Source organism: Mus pahari, chromosome 14 (assembly GCF_900095145.1).
Source record: "Mus pahari chromosome 14, PAHARI_EIJ_v1.1, whole genome shotgun sequence".
Lineage (NCBI taxonomy): Eukaryota > Metazoa > Chordata > Mammalia > Rodentia > Muridae > Mus > Mus pahari.
In genome coordinates, this window is record NC_034603.1 from 51,150,713 (window position 1) to 51,162,098 (window position 11,386).

At 46.1% G+C, this 11,386-nt stretch overlaps 2 protein-coding genes across 2 annotated transcripts in view; both read right to left on the minus strand.

Annotated features, from left to right (window-relative positions):
* Positions 1–4,073, minus strand: part of Heatr9 (HEAT repeat containing 9) — a 10,011-nt gene extending 5,938 nt beyond the window's left edge. The window contains exons 1-6 of the mRNA XM_021214032.1: positions 3,922–4,073; positions 3,026–3,075; positions 1,595–1,779; positions 1,190–1,316; positions 913–969; positions 643–699 (exon numbers count right to left, since the gene is read on the minus strand). Coding sequence (XP_021069691.1) covers positions 643–699; positions 913–969; positions 1,190–1,316; positions 1,595–1,779; positions 3,026–3,075; positions 3,922–4,012 — 567 coding nt within the window. The 5' untranslated portion in view covers positions 4,013–4,073. The remainder of the gene's footprint in view (positions 1–642; positions 700–912; positions 970–1,189; positions 1,317–1,594; positions 1,780–3,025; positions 3,076–3,921) is intronic.
* A 2,545-nt stretch (positions 4,074–6,618) lies between these two features.
* On the minus strand, positions 6,619–10,706 carry Ccl5 (C-C motif chemokine ligand 5). Its single transcript, XM_021213727.1, has 3 exons — positions 10,582–10,706; positions 9,395–9,506; positions 6,619–6,905 (listed from the first exon to the last, which is right to left on the minus strand). Exons 1-3 carry the CDS (start codon positions 10,655–10,657, stop codon positions 6,818–6,820), a joined length of 276 nt encoding a protein of 91 aa, XP_021069386.1. The 5' UTR covers positions 10,658–10,706; the 3' UTR covers positions 6,619–6,817.
* Positions 10,707–11,386: the final 680 nt, after the last annotated feature.

Sequence of the window (11,386 nt, forward strand, 5' to 3'; positions counted from 1 at the left end):
AAGGAAGGAAGGAAGGAAGGAAGAAAGAAAGAAAGAAAGAAAGAAAGAAAGAAAGAAAGAAAGAAAGAAAGAAAGAAAGAAAGAAAGAAAGAAAGAAAGCAGACCAACATCAACCATAGCAGGGACACTTAGATTAACATATGTAAGCCTGGAACAGTGTTTTACTTAAATCAAAATGAGCTCAGTCCTAGGACAGTATGTGTTTCTGTGTGTGGTGATAGAACCCAAAGGCCTAGTATATGCTAGCCAATGCTTTACTCCTGAGCTATATCCTCAGCCCTTAGTGTTTCAAGATAGGGTCTTGCTATGCAGCCAAGGTTAGTCTTGAACTTGTAATCTTTCTGACTCCATCTCCTGAGTACTGGGCTTGCAGGCATGGGCTACTAAGCCTGGCTGCGACTCCAGTTCTTTTCTGGCGTTTCAGTTCGACGTGTTTTCATAGACAAGGAGGATCTTCAGATTCCCACTCTCAAATAGCCGTCTAAAGAGGCCAAGGACATGACTTTACCACACAACCGTGGACCTGACCTTTCTTGGTACTCTGGAAGGTCTTGTGCCTTGTGCCCAGACTCCTATCTTCCCTCTCCATACCTCGGACCCTCTTTCCTCATTCCCTGAACTCCATGCAGATCCCAGACTCACCACCTGCCACAGTGCTTCCATGACAAACTTGTTACTGATGCCCAGGTGCCCTAAAGCCTGCAGGAAGAGGGACAGAAGAGAGGAAAGAGGACACCTTGGACACCAGCTCAAGGATCGTCGTGTTCTGCACAGAGCTAGACTTTATACCTGGGGTGTCCCCGCCCCCTTCCAGCCACCTCTAGCTTGTCTCTTTTCCATCTCAGGACCACCCAGGAAGCTGCCCCTCCAATTTACACCCCCTCCCCCGCCAGCCATGCCCATGCTCCTCACATAGGCTGCATAGCACTGATCATCCTCTTGTGGAGAGTTCAAGCTGTTGATGAGTTCCTGCTCATCCAAGGTAGGCCAGTTGAATGGAAGAACAAAGCCATAGGGCTCCAGTAACCATAGACTCCAGTAAACCGATCCCCAATTTCCCTTCCTTCCGTTTTTTTCAGGGAAGGACCCAGGGCTGTAGGGTAAGTAGTCTGAACCGAGGTAGCAAGTCTAAGGTAAAGTATTCTCAAGAAGGGAGTGCCCACATTCCTTCTCCCACCATGATCCTGACCTTTAACCTTTGCCACTTCAGGGGGTCGTTGGTGGGATCTAACAACCCTGGTCCCTCCTTAGGTTTTAAAGTCAACTTGCTGATAGAGACATGGAGGTTTGGCATTTGGGCACTGTCTTTGAAGTACCTGTGTAAGAAAATTGCATAGCCAGCCATAGTCCCCTTCCTGCCCTTGTCAGGTTACACCCCTACCTCTGCCACAGAGCCTCAGCAATGAGACCAGACAAAGACTGATACTCAAAGAGGAGTCAGTGATATCCACTTGATGGAGTTGCCCATCCAGAATCACAGGGTCCTCTCTAGCACTGGACTTGTCCCACTCCATTCCAACCCATCCCGACTCTTTCCCCCTTTTCCTGGAGGAGTTGGGAAGGTGTGAAGAATACAGAGAAGGGCAAAGCACACATTGGGAGGTTTCTTCTCTTCCAAAACAACGATTTTGACTCCCGTTCTTTGCGTTGGTCATGGAGGGTGCGCCAGTGTGTGAAGAGATCGGGCTTCTTATCTAAGTGGAGGCAGGGCGTGGCGTTTGGCCTGCTTGGATGCACCCTCCAACACTCTGGACTCGGGGGAAACGCTTCCTTTGGCAGCTGGTGGGAAGAGCAAGTGGCAGACCAGTCAGAGGGCTCCCTGGGCCATTACTGCAGTGCTCGGACCAGAGAAGGGGTAGTGGAGGTAGGGAAAGCAAATGAGAGAGAGACCAACTCAAGCTTCTCATCTGGGCTGGAAACACAGCTACCATCTCTTCCATTCTATGACCTGGAACAGTTACTCTACCAATGCCTCCGTCTTCCTCTGGAAAATGGGTCCAATTAATCCTTATTCTTTCCTCGCCCATGCAGTTGTGAAGCTCAAAAGCACTCAAGATTTTGAAAAGATCTGCCAATTGATCTGAATTCACAGTATGGTTACTTAAGAATCTCAAAGCCTTTGAAAAGTTATGTGAGCAATGAGAAGGACGGGCCTGGGGGAGGCCAAGGCGAAGGGAAAGAGGTTACTACCTAGTTCTGTGCCACCACGAATTTCATAGGCTCCTTGAGAAAACGGGCTTCCTTCAGACGCCCTCTTAGCTGTGTGACTACTTCAGTGTGTGTGCTGCTAAGACTACACACAGGGCCTCGTGTATGTCAGATCTCAAGCCTTTTACTGCTTGGTACTGACTGTAGCCGAGGGGTTCATGTACACAGTGGTTTTCTATGGATCTGGCCTGGATTCAGCCATCTCTCAAATCTTTCTATCTTTACAACACATTTTTTTTTTTTTGGCAACAAAGAGCAGTGGGTTTTTGCCAGTAGCTCCCAAATTCAGAGACTGATAAGACCTTATGGGTTTCCCAGTGACTCTCAGGACTTCAGTCACGCAATGCTCACTCAAAGAAGTAGGGTTTCTAGATGTAGCAAGGCACTAATAAGAAACTCCAAAAGATGTCAGCTTAAATTTGGGTTTCAGGAATGAATAAAACATTTAGGACTTTATATAATTTTAAAAAAATCACATGTACTGTTTATGGGATATTTAAATTTAATTGGTCAGTTTGTGTTTTATCTGGCAACCCCAAGTAAGGATTGCTTCTTTAACATAAATGACTCCTTTTAGCAGACAAACCGAATAGTCCAGGCCTTACAGACTTCGTCTCATTAGAAACTACACAAGGGGGCAGGCAGTGTTGAACTCTGGAGGCTCACTCAGAGAAGGGAAGTAACCTGTCTGAGATCACACAGCATTAACGGCAGACCCACAGGTGAGTGTCAGGCTCTGTGAGCCAGCTTGAATTGGGAGGGAGTTTGGTGCTCTTCTTACTTTGACAGAGCTCCTAGAGTAACAAAAATCACTTACCTTGTAACAGGACAAGGGCAGGTGAACAGGAGCCATGGCTTTTCTGAATTCTGGCAAGAGGAGCAAAGATATGCGTGTGGTACCAGTAAGTAGTTAAAAGTGTGAGGTTTTTTTGGTTTTTTGTTTTGTTTTGTTTTTTGTTTGTTGTTGTTGTTGTTTTTTGAGACAGGGTTTCTCTGTCCTGGAACTCACTTTGTAGACCAGGCTGGCCTTGAACTCAGAAATCCACCTGCCTCTGCCTCCCGAGTGCTGGGATTAAAGGCCTGCGCCACCACGCCCAGCAAAAGTTTGAGTTTCAACACCTTGTGAGGCATTCATTTGTTCTGCAGCTAGTAAATACTAGCACCAGGTTTCCTCCCCAGGAACTAGGGGGGTAAATGAGGCATCACCCTTGCCCTTCAGTGGCAGGCAGTCTTCCCAGTACTGTGCCTGGGAGCCTCTCAGAAATGCTGCCAGGAACATCATGCCAACCAGATCCCCAGGTGCCTCCCATGTAGTTGAAGTTTAGGGAACACAGGACGAGTAGTGTTCTCGATCCTGGTTGCATATAAGAACTATTGGAATGATAGTTGAACATGCCTGGGCCCTGTATCAGACTAATTGAGTCAGATTTGTGATAATAGAGCCTAGGCATTTTGGGTAGCTTCCCCTGGAGATTCCAGTGTTCGGTTAAGGGTGACAACTGTTGGTCTCTCTCATTTTCTCAAATGTGAGTGTGCATTAGGCTGAAAGAGCTTGCTAAAACCCAGATTCCCAGGACTTGTCCCCCTAGTATCTGATTCTCTAGGGGTTGGGTGGATCTGATCACTCTGGGACATTTTGAGAACTACTGGTTTGCTGGCTTTACCTTATCATGTCCCCACCCCTGGTTTCATTCCTTTCTACCCCATCCTCACTTTTGTTCCGGTTTCGATAGTCCAGCCATGGCCAGTTGGCCATTGGCTTGGGGATTTGAGAAAAATCAGCCTGTTTTTCATGGCTCTCCATCCTCTGGTATAGATCAGAGGAGAACCAGAACAGCTAGAAGTTCAGCGATGTGAAGCAAAGAGGGCACAGCTTGAAGAGGCCTTTTCTCTGGTATGAGACCAGGGAGACACACTCAAGCACTGAGCAACTAGGTTGTCATGGTGAACAGAACTCCATTTCCATTGTTGAGTCCCACTGCTGGCCTCTGTTGGCCTCCTGACTCAGCTGTTCACTGAACTTCGTTTCCCGCTGCAGAACAGTGGTGGAGTCATGTCTGCCCAACTCTGGTACCTCTGGTGAGGTACAAAGTGTTTGTGAACCATCAAGTTCAAGTCAACCCATGTTAAGTACAGGAGTTGTTCACAGAATTGGTCATCAGGAAAATGACCGGGACAGGAAGGCCTCTTTTAAGCGCACATCCTTCCTGTCTGGCAGGAGGCTGTGTGGTAGGTAAGGAGCTGCTGTTGAAATGTCTCCTGTTTGCGTATGCTGTTCCATCTACCTTGTATCTTTGCCCTTCCTGCCTGCCTGTCAGATTGTCGTCACTCAGATCTTTCAAATTCATACCAATGTTATGTCATTTCTGAAGGTTTTCCTTTCCCGAGCTCCCCTCCCCACATAACTCATTGATGTAATGAATCCCTTTCTTACTCCACTCCGGTGCCTAGCATGTAGGAGGTCAGTACACAGTAAGATGCCTACTTACTATGTGTCTTGTTTTCTTTTTTTGTTGCTGCTGCAATGAAAATGTTCTCACAAAGGCAACTTCAGGATGAAAGTGTTATTTTTATTTCATAGTTCAAGATACAATCCACTGTGACAGGGAAGTCACAGCAGCCTGGCCAGTCATGGTGAGAACATAGAACATACTCTCTCTCCAATCACTCCAGAGCCTGGCTCCTGAGATGGTGTTGCCCACATTATAGACAGATCTTCCTACTCCTAATAAGCTTATCAAGGGGCCAGAGAGGTAGCTCAGCAGTTATGATCATCAGGGAAGACTTGCCTTGGGTTCCCAGCCCCTACTTGACAAATCACAATCGTTTGTAACTTCAGTTCTAGGGGATCTAGTGCCCTCATTTGACCTGTGTGCACCAAGAACACATGTGGTACTCATGCATGCAGGTAAACATTCATACAAAAAAATAAATATATGAATTTTTAAATTCATCTTTAAAAAAAGATAAAGGGGAATCTCTCCCAGGTATGGCCAGTGGCTTAGTTCATCCTAGATCCATTCAGTCTTGATAACTGAAGATTAACCATGACACTACATATCAAGAAAATATGGATCGTTGGGGCTAGAGATGTGGCTTACTGGTTAAGAGCACTTGTTGCTCTTGCAGAAGATCTGAGTTCTGTTCCCAGCACCCACATGGCTGGCAACTATCTATTACCTCAGTTATGAGGAATCCAGCAGGAACACATGGGTGCGCATACATATAAGCTTGCAAAACATTAATACACGTAAAGAAAAATAAAGAAATCTAAAAAAAAAACACCCTAAAATATGTATCATTGGCTTGGTCCTTATTTAATCAGACTTGATATAAATAAACTGACATGAGTGCTTTTATGTGCTGCACAGAGAAAGGTAACATTCTCAAGTGGCATTCCTACCAGAATTACTTAACCTGAGTCCAACTGTAAGGAAATAAGAAACCTAAATGATAAGTACGCTACAAAAATATAAACTAAACAATTTCAATGCCCTTAAGGATGAAAAAAGATAATGTTGTTTAGCCAGGTGGTGTAGCATACAGTTATAATCCCATCCTGAAAGCTCAAGGCCAGTCTGGCCTATGGACTGAGATTCTGCTTCAGGAAACGAAACCAATGGCTAGGCATGGTGGGTCAGCCATGTAGGCTCAGCTCTGAAGATGGAGGGGATTATCATAAGGTCCAGACCACCCTTGTCTGCATAGGGAGTTCCAGGCAACTTAGGCCTCACAGGAAGCCCCCCCCCCCAACTGTACCAGCACCTTTGAAGAGAAGGTGCTCCACCTTTCTCCCACCGGTGCCCCTTCAGGTGAATGCTACAAATACCAGTCATAGCTGTAAGCACTATTAGTTGAACACAGTGTGCCAAGCACTGGCTCAGTCCCTCACATTCAAAACCTTCTTTCACTTTATAACCTTGGGATGGGCACTAATGTTAGCTCTACTTACAGTATGAACGTGCTTTCCTTTTTAAATTATTTGTGTGTGAGAGAGAGACCACACACGCACAGGCACATGCGCACGCGTGCGCGCGCGCGCGCGCACACACACACACACACACACACACACACACTTTCGGACATATAGCCACTATGGGCAATGATAGTGTTAAAGGAACCCACTGGAGGTAGGGTATAGGACAGGCTAAGGTAGAAGGGTCATTGCCTGTGGAAGCAAGGAGGTCCAGATAAATCCTTGGAGACTTACAGGTAGACTTACATCATGGTGCTTAGACTTCAACCCTAGCGGGTAAACCACTGGTTATTTTACCTGCTTTGCCTATCTATGCTAATTACACAGGCCACACCTCCTAAACCTGTTGATACCAGGTATGTGCCAGGATATCTGCATGCTTAATACTTGTGAGCAAGAGGGTTTCTTAGGAAGAAGTCACACTAGGAGTCAGCTTTGTCCTTGCATCTCAAATTTTAATGAAATGCTGATTTTTTGGGTTTGCTGTGCAGAACCTTGGAGCAGCTGAGATACCCATTTTCCCAGGAATGAGTGGGAGTAAGGGGTTACTGAGTGGCATCTCCAAGCTGGTTAGGACTAGAGCAAGCAAGGACAGGGAAGCTATATAGGGTCAGAATCAAGAAACCCTCTATCCTAGCTCATCTCCAAATAGTTGATGTATTCTTGAACCCATGCCTTCTCTGGGTTGGCACACACTTGACGGTTCCTTCGAGTGACAAACCTGCAGGAGAGAGAAAGGTCAACACTGGGGCAGCATTAGGTGCACGGGCACGGAAAAGCATAAAGGTGATGAGAGCCGGGGAGTGCGTTTTTGTAGCTCCATAGGGGATAAGTCTTCTCCTTTGGAACCAAAGACACTGAGTTTCAGGCAGAGTTCCATTTGTGTTAATTCCCTACACATATACACAAATTTGAAACCCAGCATTGAGCAGGCCAAGCACTGGCCTTTTCTTGGCCCTTTTCCTTGCTCCAGTCCTTATGCTGAGTGATGAATTTAGAGACGTTGAGTTCGATTTACTTAAACCAGTTGAGTTGAGGAAATTAAGAGGGAACTCTAAGACTGCCTAGTTGTTACTCTTGGCATTCTAAGCCTGTAGCCAGGGAGTCAAAAGGCTAGGATACCAACTCCAGTTATCAAGATCTCTCTCGCCCCCATTTCCTCGTCCTTTATATAGTATGTGATACCAAAGAACAAATCTAATTTGCTAAGTCTTTCCTTCTTTCCTCCATTTTTGGAGCCTTCTGTTCATCTGACTTCCCCTTCCACCTGTCTCTTAAGAGCAGGTGTCCTCAAAGACATTGCCCCCCTTACCTTCTCCTTTTTCCAGTCTCTGGCCCCAGGCCTGCATGTAGATGATGTTTGGTGAATATTGGATGAATGACTGGATGAATGAATCACATTCATCTCTTTACACAGTTGGCCCTCCAGACCTTCACCCCTGCACACCTCTGCATTTCTGACCCTCCTCATCCGTATCTCTTCTGTCCTTGCTCCTGACCACAAGTCCCTCACTCTGGCTGACTCATCCTCCCCCACTCCTGACTCTTGTTTCTTCTTGCCTCCAGGTACCACTCTGCTGACAATAGTACACTCGTGTGGGTGACTTCGACCGCCTCTTCTCCAGACCTCCTCCTTGGCTTTGTCTGAACCTGGTCATTTTACTCTTGCCAGCTCTAAGTTTTGCTTCAGTTCCTGACACTCGAGGTGCCCTCTTCTTTCCTACACATGTCCCTACAAACCATAGAAGCCTGTGTGTTCTCAGATACACCCGTGTCACACACACTTCTCTACTCTTAATCTCGATGCAAACAGCATCTTTTTACAGTAATCACCTGCGTTACACTTGAAGCTAGACACACCCCTCCTCTCCTCTAGTAGGGTTTTATAAGGTGCCGTAGTCATTCTGTGTCCAACTTATCAGTCTTACTAGATGAAATCTCCATAGCCAAGGATGACAACTTTATTCATCTCTGCCGGCTCATAATAGGTGCTCAAGGAAGGGCTTTCTTTAAAAAGTCTTATTTTAGAGCTAAATTTGATAATATTAAATAGCAATATTACACTGAAATTCATCTTTGCCAGGATTACAATAAGTCTTTGGATTAAAACTCTTCAACCTTTTACTGGAAAGTTATGATTTCTTCTTTTTCTTTTTTACATTTATGTATATGAGTATTCATCTGCATGTATGTGTGCACCACAGGTGTGTCTGAGGAGGTCAGAAGAGGGTATTGGATCCCCTGGAACTGGAGTTACAGTGTGAACCACCATGTAACGAGTGAGCCATCATGTGGATGTTGGGAATTGAACCTCGATCCTCTGGAAGAGCAACCAGTGCTCTTAACCACTGAGCCATCTCTCCAGATCTCCATTTTTCATTCTGTAAAACGTTATCATCTTAAGCTTCTTAAACTTCCTGTCACTAATGACTTTATTTTATAACAGGAAGTAGGTTCAGAGACAGACCGCATCCCTCACTTACTGTGCAGCTTTGAGGAGGGCAGCAAATGCCTCTGAATCTGTTTCATTACATGGAGAGACCTGTGCATACCCACCAGGGCTATGCACAACCTAGAGACAGTACACATAGACACAACATGCCAGTAAGCACTCTCTGTGTGGTAGGGACTATTATATTTCCCCAAATCTATCAATATGCATATTTAAAGCTGAGTCAGTATAACTTCTTAAATGGGTAGGTTTTTAGATTTTGTTTACTTGATTGAAATTAGGGATCTGACCTTGATCCATCTTCCATAGTTCCTCAGAGGATTAGGCAAAGGTTGGTGTCCTAGGAACTGTGTCTGTCTCTATAGGCAGGAGGCTCAAAGGCTGTGGTTCTCAACCTTCCTAATGCTGTGGCCCTTTAATACAGTTTCTCATGTTGTGGTGACCCCCCAACCATAAAATTATTTTTGTTACTATTTCATAATTGTAATGTTGTTACTCTTATGAATTGTAATGTAAATATTTTTGGAGATAAGAGATTTGCCAAAGGGGTCCCGACCCACAGATTGAGAACCACTGCTCTAGGGCTCCTTGTGTCTAATGTTACAGTTGGAGACTCTGAGCTGGAGACGGGGAGCCATAGCTATGAGAGGAGCCCAGAGAATGAGTGGGAGTGAGGGGGGCACCCCTGAGAAGGATCACGTTGGGGTTGTGGGATGGCTCTTATACCCCACAGAGGAACCCACGGGGCTGAGACTCACACGACTGCAAGGTTGGAGCACTTGCTGCTGGTGTAGAAATACTCCTTGACATGGGCACGTGGCAGCGCGAGGGAGATGTAGGCAAAGCAGCAGGGAGTGGTGTCTGAGCCATCTGGGAGAAGGAAGAAAGGAAACCCTTTTATTCATTGCCAGCTATGCTGGGCTCTTTCCATGATTCATCTTAAAAGCAACGACTGTCGTTGTCTACCTTGGCAGAAAGGGCTCAGAGGACACATTTGCCATGGTGGAGAGTTCAACAGACGCCTGTTCTGTCTGGTCGATGAGCCAAGCCTGTGCCTTGTGCTCTGTACCATAAGTCCCTGCTGGGATCCTCGTTCTGTGCCTTCTGCCCTTAGCCTTGTGCTTTCAGAGCTTCCCTGGTGGATTCAAAGCTTGGTGTCTTTGAGGTATAGGATGAGTTCTGGGGGAGCACCCAAGCTGAGGCTCCATAACTTAGTGATGATCCTAAGAGGGGCCTGAAAGGGCACATAGCATCCTGGGACCTGGCTGGCCTGCAGCGAGGGGCTCTGAACAGAAAAGCTCTTGGTGGTCACTTAATTCATCCCACAGCAGAGCTGCAGTGCTTAGCTTCCCAGTCAGATAGGGCTTTTGGAGTACCAGTTTCCACAGTTGTAGCAGTGTGCACCCTTAGACAAGAATCTCCGTATCCTTAGGCCTCTGTTTCCCACTGTAACACAAGAGCAACCACTGAAAGACTAGTTGCATTAAACAGGATGGCACATTAAAGTCATCTGCACAGTGCCTGACCCATGGTAGGGACTTAATTCACATTTATTTATTTATTTATTTATTTATTTATTTATTTATTTATTTAAGACCATCACACCTAAAACAGTATTACACATTTCTTAGAAACCATGCTGGTGACAGATATGAGTAAGTCATCTTTCAAAGGTCAGCCTTCTGATATGCCTGGCACCAGTTCACACATAAGGAGTGCCTGCAGAGGTCATAATCTCACCTTTGAAGACACAGAAAAGTTCCTCAGAGGATCCTTCCATAATACACAAGACATCTAACAGTGATGACAGGGTAGCCGTGTCAAGGATATGTAAGAAGGTACAGCAGCATACCCAGTAGCATTGGAAAGAAGGGAAGGTCTGGGTGTCAAGATAGGGTGGCATCGAGGCAGAGTGAGGCTGTGGTGGTCAGAACCCTCGACTTACATGGGGAGGCAGGTGCAGGGGTGCAGAGGGCGGCCGCAGTGAGGATGATGGTCAGGGCAGCTGCAGAGATCTTCATGGTACCCGAGGCAGAGGCTGTGGGAGATGCATGTGTTGTCTCAGGGTCCTCTGCAGGAGTGCTCTGCAGCTCAGGCAGACCTTTTATAGGGAGCCAGGGCAGCAGAGGAAGTGCCCCCTCCCACCCCAGGACTTGGGGAGTTTCCACAAAAGACACCAAACACTTTCCGCTGTCACAAAATGAAAACACACAAAAAGGAAAAGAAAACTGAAATCGCCCTTGGAAGTATGACTCTGCCTCTAACTGCCCTCTAGTCCAGGATAGTTATCGGCTCCCTCTCTGGCCAAACACAGTAGAGGAAAAATCTCTTTCTCCCCTTCACCCTCAGAGCTGACATCCCACACAGGCACTCCCCAGGTAGCAGGGAGCTGTTCCCTTAAGGCAAGTAGGGGTCAGTTAAGGTCAAGCCATTGGTCTTCACTTGGCAACTTCCCAAGTTGGAGCCCAGACTTGATTTTGGTCTTTCTGTTTTCTCCATGGACGAGTATTTGTCATGAGCATACTATGTCAGAAACAGAACACACTTGTGTCATTGATAACAATAAGTTAACAAGGTATAGGAGATTTGGTGTAAGCAATTTGCCAGGTAATCCTGATTGCCGGATTGCTAGGTAGATATAGGCATACTTACACTTAGTGTGTGACATGTGATCTGAGAGTTAACGTTAGTAACTAAGATAGGAACAAAAGAGTTGTGTCCTGTATGTCCATCTATTATCTATCTGTAAT